Below are 15,924 nucleotides of genomic sequence, written 5' to 3'. Positions count from 1 at the left end.
CAACCTGCCATTAATCAGGTTGATTTAGTCCCTTAGTAGAGCTAGATATTAATTTCATTTACAACTTTCTAAGGATAAAAATTTTATTTTACAGAACCAAATCTTTAAAAATTAATATAATAATACGTAAAATTTCATAGAATAAAATTTTATATAAACCTAAGTAAGGGAACCTAAATAAACAAAAAAAAAGCCAAGTGTGACTGCATAATGAGAAAGCCTTGTATTGAATGTTCCTGCTCAGATGGTTAACTTACTTTAAAATCCCAAAGTCAGGTTTTTCTGGTAGGAAAAAATGCTGTTTCTTACCTCCCAGTGAATTTATTTGGATTGATGCACTTTGTATATCATAAAGCTGATTCTGCAGTTCGTCCACTCGCTGGAATGCATCCAACTTTAAACTTCGTTCTTGGGCAAGTTGGCTTCTTATCTGATCAGAGATAAATCACATATATATGTTTTATGGGAAATAGTGTTCACAGGAATACATGTTTTTTCACTTGCAGTTCTCATTTAGCTAGTAAGCAAGTGTTCATGAAAATTCTTTTGGGGCTGGAATCCACACACGCCTTTCAGTGGGTAAGTTCCTGGGGACATGAAGAGCCTTTCTGAAACAGAGGAAGAATGGAACGTCCTTACAATGCAGTGGTTGGGATGGGTATGCCACAGTTGGAGCGTATACAATAGAATGGATAAAACCACCAGTATCTGCTAATTTCTGTGGTTGCCATTGGCTTTCTATGTGACTGCAGAGAAGATAGGTTTGGGAATTTTTTTAGTGGTACCTCAAAAATGCTTGAACTAGTCGAGACAGTGTTTAAACACCACAATGTTTAGTGATTTCTGTTATATTCTTGGCACCGTAGTAGGTACCCTGTAGCTGGGGACCCAACTTGCCCAATCACAGTCATAGGATTGAAAAGTTCATGACAAGTTAGTGGCCTTTCTCTGGAATAAGTGGAGAACTAGGTCACCTAAAGGATATCTACCAGTGGTTGCTGCTAGCTTCTTCATTTATTCCAAGGACTCTGATATAAGGTTCTCATGTTATTCCCTTTCCTATTTAGCTCCATTAAATAAACAATTCTGATACCAATGGATGTAGTAATGAAGGTGAGAAACAAGTGAAAAGTTAATGAAAATAAGTAATACTTGTCCTTGCAAAGAATGATTGACATTTTCCCTATACCTAATTCTAAGGTCTAGGTATAATTTTACATTCATTATGATGAACTTGACACATCTCTTGAAGACATTTGTCCAGAAGAACAAGGAAGCTCTTTTGTTCAACAACGTAACATTCTACAAGTTTTCAGTTAATATGTAAAGTCAAAGAAAATTATGGTCCAAGACTCTGCACTCTGCTGCAGTAGTAACAACACCATCCTTCCCCGTCCTTTTAACCTCATCTATCTTTTACTTGGTGTAAATCACAGCATTGCCTTTAACGCCCCAAAGTCTCTGTACCTTGTATGGAGCTGCTGTTAAGGGTAAGTCTCCCTGACATAGTAGGAGTTCAGGACTGGGAAGAGATCATCACCTTACTATCTACCAGAATGACCAACCAAGCTGGCTTCTTTTTCACCCACTTTCAAAGCCTTTTTGATATCATTGTTGGTATCAACAATTCCTATGACTGCTCCCATTTTTGTGAGGCACTATTTGAAATGGCTTATTGTTATTTTTAATTTCTGGTTTGATCCTACCTTTTGTCATTTCTGGCCAATGACAGGCTGAGTAGCACTAATTAAATATAGTTGTACCCAACAGGGAGGCATCCTGTGGATATAGTGGCCATAGTGTTTGATGTGTGTGTATGTGTGTGTGTGTGTGTGTGTGTGTGTGTGTGTTTTAATCACGACTCAATGGATTCTGTTGCCAAAATTTATCTGAAAAGATTATTTCTAGATTAGGGTTCGCAACAAGGTCTAGGGGTCAATTAATTTATTTCCTACTATAGCTTTTTTTTTTTTTTTTATATGTTTGTATGTTTTATCTTTTTTTTTTTTTTTTATTTAGCTTTTAACATTCATTTTCACAAAATTTTGGGTTACAAATTTTTCCCCTTTTCTCCCCTCCCCCCCCAAACGCCAAGCATTCTAATTGCCCCTATGACCAATCTGCTCTCTCTTCTATCATCCCTCTCTGCCCTTGTCTCTGTCTTCTCTTTTGTCCTGTAGGGCCAGATAGCTTTCTATACCCCTTTACCTGTATTTCTTATTTCCTAGTGGTAAGAACATTACAGTTGATCCTAACACTTTGAGTTCCAACTTCTTTAGCTCCCTCCCTCTCCACCCCTTCCCTTTGGAAGGCAAGCAATTCAATATAGGCCAAATCTGTGTAGTTTTGCAAATGACTTCCATAATAGTTGTGTTGTATAGGACTAACTATATTTCCCTCCATCCTATCCTGTCCCCCATTACTTCTATTCTCTTTTGATCCTATCCCTCCCCATGAGTGTTGACCTCAAATTGCACTCTCCTCCCCATGCCCTCCCTTCTATCATCCCCCCCCACTCTGCTTATCCCCTTATCCTCCACTTTCCTGTATTGTAAGATAGGTTTTCATACCAAAATGAGTAGGCATTTTATTCTTTCCTTTCTACTATAGCTTTTTTATGTAACCCATTCATAGGCTGAAAGAACCACCGGTTGGTGTTATCTTTTTCCACCTGGATTCTTACTTAGACTTTCACGAAGGCAGAATAACTTGCTCCATCTTTGTTTCTGCCCTCCTTAAGACTTCACTGAGAATCCACCTGCCTATACAGAAATAAAGACACTGCTAATACTTACAATCATGATTTCATTTAGGTACATGCAATAAGGTGAATTGTGTATTTGTCGATATGCTAAATGTTCTTCCATTATCACAAACTATATCATGGGCAAGGTTTGCAGTTAAGCCCAGGAGTAATTCAGTTCAACAAACATTAAGTCACTGACAGATTAGGGGAATTGCCCAGGGTCATACTGTTAGTATTCATAAGAATTTGAATTTTTGTCCATTTTGCCATGCTTATACATTTAATAAATGATCATTGAGTGAATTAATGTAATGTTTGTATGTATTGTAATTTATGCCTGTATTAGGAAAGTAGGTTTGAAAGGTGGGAATTCTTATTAAAAATTTCTGTTTTGCCTGCACTTACTGAGAAATGTTTATCTATTTCATTGTCTAAATAATTTGTCAATATAAACTAGAGAAATCTTTGAAGTTGTCATCACTAGTTTGCCCTCCCTCCTAGGATTCTCACCTCATAGGTATTTCACCTATTAACAAAGACTTTGAGGATCTAGTTCTCAGGCTTTATTATTAATATTATTATTAATGTTTACTGTTATAATATCTTACTTTTCATAAAGCAAATAAGAAAATTCTATTTTTCTTCCTAATATGATTTTTATCAGTGATATATTGTCTTCTATTTTGGTATACCTCTTTTTTAAGCCTTTTTCTTCCTAACTGTTCATTATTTTATTCCTAAAATTGATAATCTTTAATTTTACTTCTATATCTTGATACAGAAATATCTTAATTATTTCTTATCTTTAGCAATATTTTCTTTCTGATCATCTTTATGGGTGCTCTAAAATCACAGCTACTAATTTAATTTTATTGTTCTGTTCCTTTTATGACCCCTCACTTTTTATTTTCTTGTCAGTTCTTTGGTCTCCCTATAGATTCTCCATAAATTGATACCCATGGTCTTCTGTCATATCCTACTGGTCCTAATTTTGCTACCAATTAGCAGCATGATCTTGGACAAATCACTTGAATTCCCCATGCTTGTTTAATTATCTAGTCCAATCCCTTCATTTCTCATGATCAATGATCCTTCCAGATCCCAAAATTGTAAGATCTGTGAGCTTTATATATTTTGTACATCCCAATTCTCTGCTCCCCACTTGTGGCCTTTTCTTTCATTTTTGCCTCTGTATTTCCTATACTCTTATGGGATTTCCCAAACTACTTACTCTGATTCAGCAAGAATCAGAGGATCTGGGTTCATATCTGGGTTCAATTTCTTCAACTGTAGAACCAAATGGATTGAACTAGATGGTTCTCTTAGCCCTAGACCCATGATCAAAAGCTCCCGTGAAATCTTTTTTTAATCATTAAATGTGTCAAGGAACAAAAGAGGATTATGAGAAAAGTCAAAAGAGCAAAGAGAAACATTCTTGATAATGCACCTTAAAGCCCTTTTAGGTGGTCATCTCCTCTGATCTGAGGTTACCTGTTGGATTTCTTTCTTAATTTTCTTTTGCTGGAGTTGGCCCATCTTAGAAGATCTTTCAGCTTCCTCAGTGAGAAGACAGAGCTTTTGTTCTTTCTTCTCTACGTCCTCCAAGAGTTTCTCCATGCTGGATGTTTTTATGACATCCAACTGTTGCCTATTTAGAGTTTCATGGATCATTTTGTATTCAAATTCTTTCAACAACTGTTTCTAAATCAGGGAAATAGAAAGCATGATTGAAAATGGCTGTAAAACAAAGTAACCTTTGCCAACTCTGCAGAAAACCTAGAGCTGGTATATTCCTGCACTTGCTAGTTGGCAGCTGAACAAGGTTACACTGTGGGACCCAAAATTCAAGGTGTTCATTGAAGGAATTTTATCTCTCGGCTTCACAGGATCATAGATCTCCAGTTCACAAATTGTACCTTTCTGTGGTCTTGTCATTTCATTCAGTCATCATCAGGAGGGCAACACAATTATTAATTTTGTTACTCAATAATATAGGCTCTGAATAAGCATTTGATGAAAAACAAAATGAAAATTATGTCACAGCAAACACTTGTTCAGTTGTTTCAGTTGTGTCTGACTCTCTGGGACCCCATTTGGGGTTTTCTTAGCAAAGATACTAGACTAGAGTGATTTGTCATTTCCTTTTCCAGCTCATTTTACAGATGAGAGAACTGAAGGAAACAGGGTTAAATTACTTGGCCAGGAAGTCATTACATCTAGGAAGCATCTGAGACCAGCTTTAAATTTAAAAAGATGAATCTTCCTGATTTCAGGTCCAGCATTCTCTCCACTGCACCACTTAGCTGCCCACCAATCAAACACTACAATAGCAAATATGTAGTATTTAATAAAGTCTAGTCTACCTTTAAAATTCCAGAACTCTATAATGATATCATATGCTTCCATTTTCCATAATCAACAAGCTTTTATTAGGCATTGTGATAGGTATGGGGGATAAAAAGACAAACAAAACAGTCCTTATCCACAGGAAACTTGCATTCTATAGGAGATAACAAGTATACATGTAAGTGCAAAACAAATAGGTACAATGTAACTAGAAGGTAATTTTCAGGGGGGAACAGCTAGGTGTATGAGGAATAACCTCATGCAGCCTTTGAGCTGAACTTCAGCGCAAACTTGGGATCCTAAAAGCAGAGGAGAACAGGGTGTCCAGAGCATGTGTGAGGTTTTGAGAAGTATGCAGGTATGGGATATGTGCAAAAATACAGAAATGGGAAGTAGAATGTCTGTATGAAGAATACAAGAAAGGCTGCTTTGGCTGACCTGAAGAATGCATAAAATGAATAAGAAACTCAATCACAGACAACACGAAGAAGGCAGCATTTTATGGAAATCCTTAGCAGCAGGATAGCATGAAAGACTGGGAGTGTTAATCTTGGCTCTGCTTCTAAGTCTCCCGAATAACTCTGTGTAAGTCAGGTTTTTGCTGTTACGATAAGAATGAAAATCTATCTCTGCAAAATTTCGTGACTGGCAATGCTAAGTACTATGTAGTCAACTCAATTTCCATAGTTAAAGGGATATCCAAAATGTCAGACACAAAAACGATATGTTTTTCTACTGACATTTTAAATATAGTATGCCTAGTGTACCAGGAGGTTGTTGTGTGGTGGTGGTTGTTTGTTTGTTTTATCCTTTATTAGCTCCTATTTATATATTGCCCTTTATGGATTACAAAGTGTTTTCCTCACAATGACGCTGTGAGGTCAGTCTGGTAAGTTATGGTATCATCATTTGACATAGAAGGAAACTGGGACTCAAAGGTCAAGTGACTTGCCCAGAGTCACACAGTTAGTACATGTCAGAGCAAGGATTTAATTATAAATCTCCTGACTTCAAGGGCATCATTCTTTCCATTATTCTACTGTCACTTGAAAGAAAATGTTGAACTCCTTATCTTGTCCCACTCATTGCTTCATGTCCAGGATGGATAGAATCACTTCTCAGATGGAATGCCCAAAATTAATCTACTTTCTTTTACTTCTTGATTATTATTCCTTCCCTGGGCCTTTTTTTTTTTCTTTTTTGTGGGAGGTAGAAGAGAAGGGAAATCCCTGTATGTTATTTCTTTTTGGCCAAATAGTTGAAATAAGGGACAAGTGCCTCACATCCATAATCCCTCTCAGTCAGAAGTAGAAAAGGAAAGAGATGAAGGAATGAGAGTACCTAAGTATTCATCCTCCTTCAGGCTATTTCTCTAATGCTAAATACTGTCTGTCATTGGTCATGTTGTTATAGAACCTTATGGCACTGATTTGGTATGATGCTTTGTGGATAAATCGTAAGTATTCTAAAATGTCAGAATCAGAAGATATCTTAAGAAGTCATTTAATCCAGCCCCAGGCAGAGGCCCAGGGAGGGGGAAGTGACCAAGTCCCAGGTACCTGCTTGTCAAGCTGCTTCTCCATCTTCAAATTCTCTGATTGAGATTTGGCCAGAACCTTCCTTAAAGCCAGTAATTGTTGTTGCAGTAAAATACTCTTGTGTTCAGCCATTATCTTTATTCTCAAATATTTCTTTTTACTTTGGGTAGCTTCCTATGAATCATTAAATAGAAATTTCACTTCAGTATTTTTATATTTCACAAGTTACATAATCTTTTTTTCTTTGTGGGTCTGTAGAAATGACTCATGTATCTAGTTCTCAGTATTTACTCTCAGAACATGTTTCCAGAGAGTGTAAATAATGAGGCAGATAAAAGATCAATGAGAAATGGGTCAAAATAGTAACTGGAAATGATCCCCAAGTCACTATCAATTTTTGTTTGAAATTCAATATCCTTTAGAACACTCTGTTGTTGTCGTTGTAATTTAACGTTCTTCATAAAAGGATGCAGGTAAAACCACTTGAGAAGACATGCATGTGTTGACAGCTTTTTGGACAAATAACCTGCTAAACCACTGCTAAAATCTCTCCATGAATTTCTTCTTTCCTGATCATTTCCATTCAGCCTCTTCACACTCTGATCTCAAACCCTCCCATCTTTTTTTCCTATCATTTCCTGTCTATTGCTCCTTTCCCATTTCTCCAAAGACAATGGCCCTGAGTAGGTTTTGCATCTTCCTTCCATCCATGATTTGAGGCCAGGAAATCACTCCTGCACTCATCAGACTTTCTTCAACAAGACTACTACTAATTTCTACCGAAAAAAAGCCTTGCCTACACTTAGTTGGTAGCATGATACCTATGGCAGTTGTGAACCAAAAAGGCAATTCATCTGTCCTCTGCTGTCATTTTTTTTTAAGCTTTCTGTCTCAGGCTTGCTCACCTTCTCTGCATTTCTTAGCTGTCTCTGGAGCTGCTCTTGCTGTACAGTTAGTTTCCAGTGGCTTATGGTCTTCACCTTGCATACCAGCTCCTCCAGTCGGCTATTTTCCTCCTGTAAGGCCTGAAGCTCCTCCTGCAAATGAAGGGACAAGATCTCTATTTACTTTCAGGAAAAGTCAGGACTTTTAACTTTTAGTAGCAGACACAGACTTTCCCCAAGAGGACAGTCACAGTCATGCATTCAAGACAGAAGGCTGAGTAAATAGCGAATGCCAGGCTTTTGGAGGGAACACAGGGGAAAGGAACCCAAGTGAGACAAACTGAGGGAGCTGCAGAGACAAACAATGGGATGAAATATTCAGATCCTTGCATTAATGAAATCACTTACTTTGGCTAAGTTTTCTTTTAATCCATTAGCAACTTTGCTGAAGCCAATTTTTTTCTTCAAATCAATCATACTGTCAACTCCTTCTCTTCTCACTTCACTGATGAGATCACACACTTTCCGACTCATTTTAAGCTGATGCTCATCCAATTTCTCCTGCCGAGCAGAGAGTAGTTAATAATGTGTTGCAGTTGGAGATTGGGGGGGATGGGATATGTATCTGGCCTTCTCTAGACTGAACTTTAAATGATGATTTCAGCCAAAAGGGATAAATCATAAGGCGTTTCGTATTGCTGTGCATGAGCTAGAGAGCTTGGACCTTTGAAATTTATCAGATTTAGACTGAAAATTGGCAAGTACCTTAAAGACCATCTAATCAAATCCCTGCATTTTGCAGAACAGAGAACCCAGAATCAAAAGTGCCTGAAGTTCCAGAGAGATTAAGTGACAGAGTCAGGATTCAAGTCCCCTAATACTGGATCCAGGGCACTTTTCACTGAACCATTGCAATTTCCCTTTGGCAAAACGTGCCTTCCTGGTTCAGAGGAATCAGTTGAGAAGGCCACTTATGACTACTGAAGGCTGCCTGGTATTTTGAGTCTGCAAGACTGGCAATTTCGCTTTGCACATAGGCTATGTTCACATGCTGAAGTCTGACTCATTCAAAAGCGCTTCTGTGTCCAACTGTGCCAGACTAGACCAAGAGGCAACATACTGAATATTTACAGTGGCCCCCTTAGCAATCAGATAGCAAAAAAAGACACTACTTCATAGAAGATTGGTGGTGTAAACAACATTTTAAAACAACAAAAAATTTAGGGTTTTTTTTTGGTGTTTATATCCCCAATGCCTGGCCCCAAAAGTAGGTGCTTAATAAATATTTATTGATCTAAATAAAGAAAGGGACATAAAAGAAAGCCTTACCAACTACAATGGACCTCAGCAGAATATAAGCTCCTCAAGCGCAAGGACTGTTTCCATTTTGTCTTTATATCCCCAGCCCCTAATTACAGTGCTTAACAAATAGGTTTAGGGGATAGTGTGTTATTAGACCTAAAATTCTATTAATTTAGAACGTCTCACTGTAGATAATTCATCTGAGCACTGAACACCTGGATCAACACAAGGAAACCACTCAAAAATTGTTATTTAGGATCTAAGATATACCTACTTTGATGTGTAAACAGGTTGCAAATAAGGCTCGTACTAAGGCTTCATATTCCTCTTGGACTTCTTTCCTTATCTTTTCCTTGAGGTTGAGACTCTCATCTTCTAGATCCGTGAGTCTGGCTCTGAGAGCAGTGATTTCCAAGATTATATCTTGCACCAGCCCAGCTACCTAGCACAGGACATTTCAAGAAAGGATGATGGCTTAGAAATGCCCAACAGCAGTAACCAAATAGTTTACATAGAGTTGTTTTGTGAACCACAGAAACCAGAGACCTGAGACTAAATGGCCTAATGAAAATCATCTTTTGAACCTTGAATGAACAGGGAGAATTTCCAAGGAGAATTGCGTAAGATGCCAGATAGAGCTAAGATTACATCTACAGGAGACCAAAATAACCAATCAGTTTAGAGATTTTTTTTTTTACTGTTGTATAAACAGTAGCTATGATTTTGTCTTTATTTTTTAGTGTGTGCATCTCTAAACTGTTTTTCAATTCCTCAGGTCAAATATACACTAACCTATGTTGTTAGGAAGCCTGCTATCGATGACCTCCAATGAATGTCATTTGCAAAAGCAAAATATGACCTGCTATGAGGATTTCTCCAAATTTTCTAAGTTACCAAATGCTACTGCATCATTTTCTAGTGGTCACTTGGGAGTCTAATAGTCCAAGGTGGCACAACTCTGCTCAAAAATACCTATTACAGGCCAACCCAGAGAGAAGAGAGATGGAATTGAATGGCATCTAACCAACCTGGTGAATATTTTCTTCAGGTGGACTTTGAGCTGTTCTTACTGCATTTAGTTCCTGGAAACCAAACAACAGTAAACAAGTAAAACATCAGGGCAAGAATGTAAGGGTTGGAAGGGGCCTCAAAGGTCACTGAGTTCAACCATCTGTACGATGAAAAAGTTATAAAATATTGGGTTTGGTCTTAAAAAGTAGTACTTACATAGTGCTTAAGGTTTGAAACGCACCATACAAATAATATCTCATTTTATTTTTTACAATAACCCTGGGAAGTAGGCACTATCTTTGTCCCTGTTCTACAGATGAAGAAACTGAGGCAAGCCCAGATTGAATGACTTGCCCAGGGTCACATAAACAGTACCAGAGGCTGGATTTGAACTAAGGTCTTCTTGACTCCAAGTCCAGGGCTCTATCCACTGTAGTTGCTTCAAGATTTTTCAAAGGCCTCTTCTACCTTCAGATCTATGAGCCTATGAACCTAACCTGAGACCCAGAGAAAGAAAATCAAATAACCAAGACTATACAAGTAGTTAGCAGCAGAGCTAAGACTAGAACTTGTGTCTCCTAACTCCCAAGTTTATTATTATACCAAATAGGTACTTCCCTGTTTTACCAACTACAATGGACCTCAGCAGAATAGAAGCTCCTCTAGGGCAGGGACTGTTTCCATTTTGTCTTTATATCCCCAGTCCCTAATTACAGTGCTTAACAGATAGTGAGCACTTCATAAATGCTCATTGATTGAATTGAAACAAGCAAAGAGGTAACTTTTTCATTCATTCTGGTTGGTTTAAAAAGCCACCAATTCACCCTGCTGACTCCAAGACTCTGCACGATGGCCCTGAAGACTTCAGTCTGTACTTTTTGCCTATTTGGTGTCTAGCATTGCCCAGCAAGGTAGATCATTTTCAATTGTTCTCTCTAGTGGAGGGGAATTATCATGATAATGCAGTGTAGAAGCCATTCCAAAAGTCATTCATGTTTGGCTTTTGTGTGAATCATTTGAACTTTTTTTCTGTTATAGATTCACTTTCCTAATTATTTCTTTTTTTTGAGGGAATATTAAAATTTTACCGGCATTCTCTTGTGAAGCTGTTTGGAACAGATTTGTGTTTGAAATAAAGTGAGCTTTCCTGGAATCCCCCCATTATATGGCAGTCTCATTTAGAAGAGGGCAACTAGGTTTTGAAGTGGATTGAGCACTGGGTTTCAGTTAGGAAGACTCATCTTTCATGAGTTCAAATCCGGGCTCAGATATGTACTAATTGTATAACCCTGGGCAAATCACTTATGTCTGTTTGCCTCAGTTTCCTCATCTGTAAAATAAGCTGGAGAAGGAAATGGTAAACCTTTCCAGTATCTTTGCTAAGAAAGGCTCAAAATAGGGTCAAAGAGAGTTGAACATGACTGAAAAACAACTGAAAAAAAAAAAAGATTTTCAGAGCATAAACTCTGAGAGCAGAGTAATACCAACATTCATAGGATCTTAGCTCTGGATCTGGGAGGGACCTAAGAGGTGATCACAGGTATTAAGGAGTTCAACTGGGACTTCAGCCCAGAACTTGTAGCCCAAATCCAAAACATGGGCATTTATCTGAAGTGCTCAGTACTTCCTGAGGTGGGGCGGGGATACCAATTCTACCTCTTTACATCTGCTATTGTCGCAAGCCATTACTTTCTTCTCACACCCTGTACATTTTTCCATGAGCCTACTCCAAGTTACCCCAATATTAATGGTATGCAGTATTGACTGTGCAGCTTACAGCCCCAGGATTTAAAGAAAACAGATCCGCTAAAAAGCAGTATGGAAATGGGATTCAGCACCAGTCATTTCACTGCAGAAAAGCCATTCAGCTATCTTGGCTTTTGCAAGCTACTATGTGGTACCCTTCTCCAAGCTTCTTTCCAAGACATGGCCCTTCTACCCCCAAGAATATACTTGTTCCTTCTGGTAGAGCATCTGATTGGCATGCTGCAACAAATTTTCATAAAACACAGAATAGGTCTCAAAGTTGCTGCGTTCTCTGGCCATCACATCACAACCCAGAGAAAGGAGACACTTCTCTAAGTGGTCTTTCTTAAAAGTTATCTGTAAAAGAAAGAGATGATAATTAGCATCTATGAACCTAATTCTCAAAAATCTCATCACTGCAGAATATGGCTGATGATACTTACTCTTGGGGCTGCTTCTCATGTTTCCCCTCTAGAAGCTTCTAGACTCAGGTCTGGCCTACCAAGCTTCCCCCCTGCCCTCCAATGCCTACTTTCCCCTTCACTCTCTTTCTCTGTGAGATCTGCAGTGCCTCTGAAAAAGACATTAACGCATAGAGAGAGGGCCAATACTTCAAAAGCGGCTTTAGCTCTTGCCCTGAAGAAAAATGGGAACCACAGTTGGAAAATGGGTCTGAGCTGCCTTGAGCTAGGCTTATTAATGTCTTTTGAATAAACATTTATTAAGGCTTACTATATGTCACACATTTTGCTAAGCTCTTGGAAATCCAAAAGGAAGCAGAAGAGAGTCCCTGCCCTCAAGGAGCTCACAGCCTAATAGGCATATTTATAAGGCCCACCTCTAACTTTTAAAATGTCCTGGGATGGCTGGTAATCTATTTAGCCACAGTTATCTAAGCCAAATACAATATCACTGTCAGTAGCAGCAACAGCTGCTGCTACTATTGTTACTTCTGCCACTCCTGCTACTACTACTACCACCATCACCACCACCACCACCACCACCACCACCACCACTACTACTACTACTACTACTGCTACTACTACTACTACTATTACTACTACTACTACAGAATGTGGTATGATGCAGGCCTCTTTATATTACCCCTAGCAATACAGTCACATAGAATCTTGAGTGGGAAAGTGCATTTCACTTTTTCCTTAAAAATAATCTTTCATTTGGGTCTAAGAATGGAGAGTTGATGAGGGCTGTCTAAGAGTCAGCCATGTCACAGATATTCTATGCATGCATACACAGACTTCTGAGGCTACAGCTTTATTGTTAACCCATTTCTTAAATATAGTCTGCTGGGAATTACCTCTCCATTCTTTAACTTGTCTTCCTTTTCATGCTAGGCCTGCTTTTGTCTTTCATACAACACTGGTTGTATAAGAGGGCAATTTTCTCTCTCACCGATACTTCCTCTCAACTGGATTTACCAACTTCCAGGCAAATATATTTCTACTATCCTCTCCAAGGCATACTTCTTTGTCTGCTAAATACCAAGATCCTTGTATAGTGTGTCCCCTCCCCAAATCTTAGAGCAGTTTTGAGTTTCTTAAAACCACTCTAAGACTTTTGGGGACATCCCATGTTTGAAACTCTAGCCTAGTAATTAAAATTCCATCCTGACATGATCTTCTTAGCCAGAAGTTACTCTCTAAATCTGCCTGAATCCCTTTCCTTCATTTTGCAGCAGTGATGAAAACACTACCTGTGGCCACAAGGTCTTTGGTTTTGCCCGAGACTTAATACATGCAGGTATTATTATTCCCATTTTACAAATGAGAAACTGAGGCTGAGAGAATAAGTGTGGGGTTAGTTACAAAAGCTTGATCAAATCTGAAACTGGACAACATATACCATCAATTTTTACCCATTTTCGAAAGGGTCCCACATGTACAAAAATATTTATAGCAGCACTCTATGTAGTTGCCAAAAACTGGAAGTCAAGGGGATGTCTATCAATTGGGGAATGGCTGAATAAATTATGGTATATGAATGTAATGGAGTACTATTGTGCAATAAGAAATGATGAACAAGAAGACTTCAGAGAGGCCTGGAAGGACTTATATGACCTGATGCTGAGTGAAAGGAGCAGAACCAGGAGAACTTTATGCACAGCAACAACCACAGTGTGTGAGAGTTCTTTCTGGTAGACTTAGATTTTTGTAATAACACAAGAACTTCTTACCAAAAAAAAAAAAAAATCCCAATGGAGGATCTCAAGGCAAAATGCCTGCCACACTCAGAGAGAGAAATATGGAAGTCACTCACATATTGTAGCAGATCATGTTTGTGTATGTGTATGTGTTTGTGTATCATGTTCTGATTTGTTATACGATTTCTTTCATTTATCTTAGTCTGACTACATAGCATGACTATAGTGAAAATATACTCAATAGGAAAGTATATGTAGAATCTATACAGAATTGTATGCAGTCGTGGGGAGGGAGGGGGGTAGTGGGGAGTAGGTGGGGAGGGATAAAATCGCAATTGTATGGCAGTGATTGTTAAACATTACAAAATAAAAATATAAAAAAAAAATTTTTTTACCCATTTTCTTTTGTTAGAAATGGAATATTTAAAACGGAAAAACAAACAAAACTCCCCCGAATGAGGGCCCTTGGATTGTTTTGATACAGACCAATCTCATTATTAATACCGTCATTCTAGGATAAAGCATAATGCTAATTCACATATAGAACTGGAGAAGTGGGGAGGTCACTGTATTTAAAAAGGTTGAACAGAATCTGCTTAAGTGAATACATACCTCCAGCTCACCATCTTGGTAACTTTCCATTAACCTCTGCACAAAATTTTCAACTATTTGTGGCCTTACAATGGACACGTTTTCTTTCATAACTTGGTGTTTCCAAAGCTCTAAGGAGGAAAAATACAACCGCCCCCCCCAAAAAGAAACTCACCATCATTGTCAATAAAAATGAAACAAAGCATTTCTCTGTTAAATAGTAACAATACAGGCACTATCTTCTCAAAGGCAGTAAATGCAGAACACAATGACAAGGTGATTTAGCCTTCCATCTCCCACGTATATCTTGGATATTTTAGGCACTTAAATGTTTGTTGAAATGAACTGGATTTTTTTTTGGGGGGGGGGGAAGATTGGCTTTTAGGAAATAGGCCTTTTGGAAAAATTGGTCAGATGGAAAAGGAGATGCAAAAGTTAACTGAAGAAAACAATACGATGAAGATTAGAATTGGGCAAGTAGAAACTAATGACTCAATGAGGCAACAAGAATCAGTCAAACAAAATCTAAAGAATGAAAAGATAGAAGAAAATGTAAAATATTTAATTGGAAAAACAACTGACCTGGAAAATAGATCCAGGAGAGAAAATTTAAGAATTATTGGCCTGCCAGAAACCCATGATGAAGAAAAGAGTCTGGACAATATCTTCCAGGAAATCATCAAGGAAAACTGCCCAGAAGTACTAGACCCAGAGGGCAAAATAGTCATCGAAAGAATCCACCGTTCTTCTCCTGAAAGGGATCCCAAACTCAAAACCCCAAGAAATATCGTTGCCAAATTCCAGAGCTATCAAGTGAAGGAGAAAATACTACAAGCAGCCAGAAAGAAACAATTCAAATATCAAGGACATACAGTCAGGATCACACAGGACCTTGCAGCTTCTACATTAAAAGATCGAAAGAATTGGAACCCAATATTCCGTAAGGCAAAGGAGTTGGGACTTCATCCAAGGATCAACTACCCAGCAAAGTTCAGCATAACATTTCAGGCAAGGAGAAAGTCATTCAACGAAATAAGGGATTTCCAGAGCTTCCTGACCAAAACACCAGAACTCAATAGACAATTTGATCTTCAAATGCAGGTCTCCAGAGAATCATAAAAAGGTAAACAGAGGGGAAAAAACAAAAACAAAAACTTGCTACTCAATTAGGGCAAACTGTTTACCTCCCTATAAGGGAAGATGATGCCTGTTAATCTTGAGAACTGTGCAGCTATTATGATAAAAGGGATATACGTAGAGGGAACGGGTATAAAGTAAATGATGTCATGTCAAAAATATGATTTAAGTATGAGAAGGGAATGTAATAGGAGGTGTGAAAAGGGGGAAGCAGAAAATGGCAAATTACATCACAGGAAGAAGTACAAAATTATAGTAGAGGGAAGGAGGGGAGGGAGATGAGCATTGCTTGAGAGGTACTCTCATCTGATTTGTTTAAAGGAGGGAGCAATAATCTTAAGTAGATAATCCTAACTAGCTCTATAGGGAGTAGGAGGGGAAGGGGGAAGAAAGGGGAGGGTGGCTAAAAGGGAAGGAAGAAGCAATAAGAGTAAAGGGGAGTAAAAGGGAGGGGGGCTAAAA

The 15,924-nt window shown here is 38.3% G+C and overlaps 1 protein-coding gene across 5 annotated transcripts in view; it reads right to left on the bottom strand.

Annotated features, from left to right (window-relative positions):
* LOC140526627 (uncharacterized) overlaps positions 1-15,924 on the bottom strand; it is a 213,057-nt gene that overhangs the window by 12,667 nt on the left and 184,466 nt on the right. For all 5 annotated transcript variants that reach the window (XM_072642999.1, XM_072643000.1, XM_072643001.1 and 2 more), the window contains 9 exons: positions 14,347-14,456; positions 11,781-11,930; positions 9,845-9,898; positions 9,091-9,258; positions 7,923-8,075; positions 7,536-7,667; positions 6,652-6,804; positions 4,238-4,447; positions 310-430 (listed from right to left, as the gene is read on the bottom strand). In XM_072642999.1, coding sequence (XP_072499100.1) covers positions 310-430; positions 4,238-4,447; positions 6,652-6,804; positions 7,536-7,667; positions 7,923-8,075; positions 9,091-9,258; positions 9,845-9,898; positions 11,781-11,930; positions 14,347-14,456 — 1,251 coding nt within the window. The remainder of the gene's footprint in view (positions 1-309; positions 431-4,237; positions 4,448-6,651; positions 6,805-7,535; positions 7,668-7,922; positions 8,076-9,090; positions 9,259-9,844; positions 9,899-11,780; positions 11,931-14,346; positions 14,457-15,924) is intronic.

Source organism: Notamacropus eugenii, chromosome 2 (assembly GCF_028372415.1).
Source record: "Notamacropus eugenii isolate mMacEug1 chromosome 2, mMacEug1.pri_v2, whole genome shotgun sequence".
Classification (NCBI taxonomy): domain Eukaryota; kingdom Metazoa; phylum Chordata; class Mammalia; order Diprotodontia; family Macropodidae; genus Notamacropus; species Notamacropus eugenii.
The sequence above is the reverse complement of the archived record's forward strand: the minus strand, read 5'-3'. Positions and strand labels throughout refer to the sequence as shown.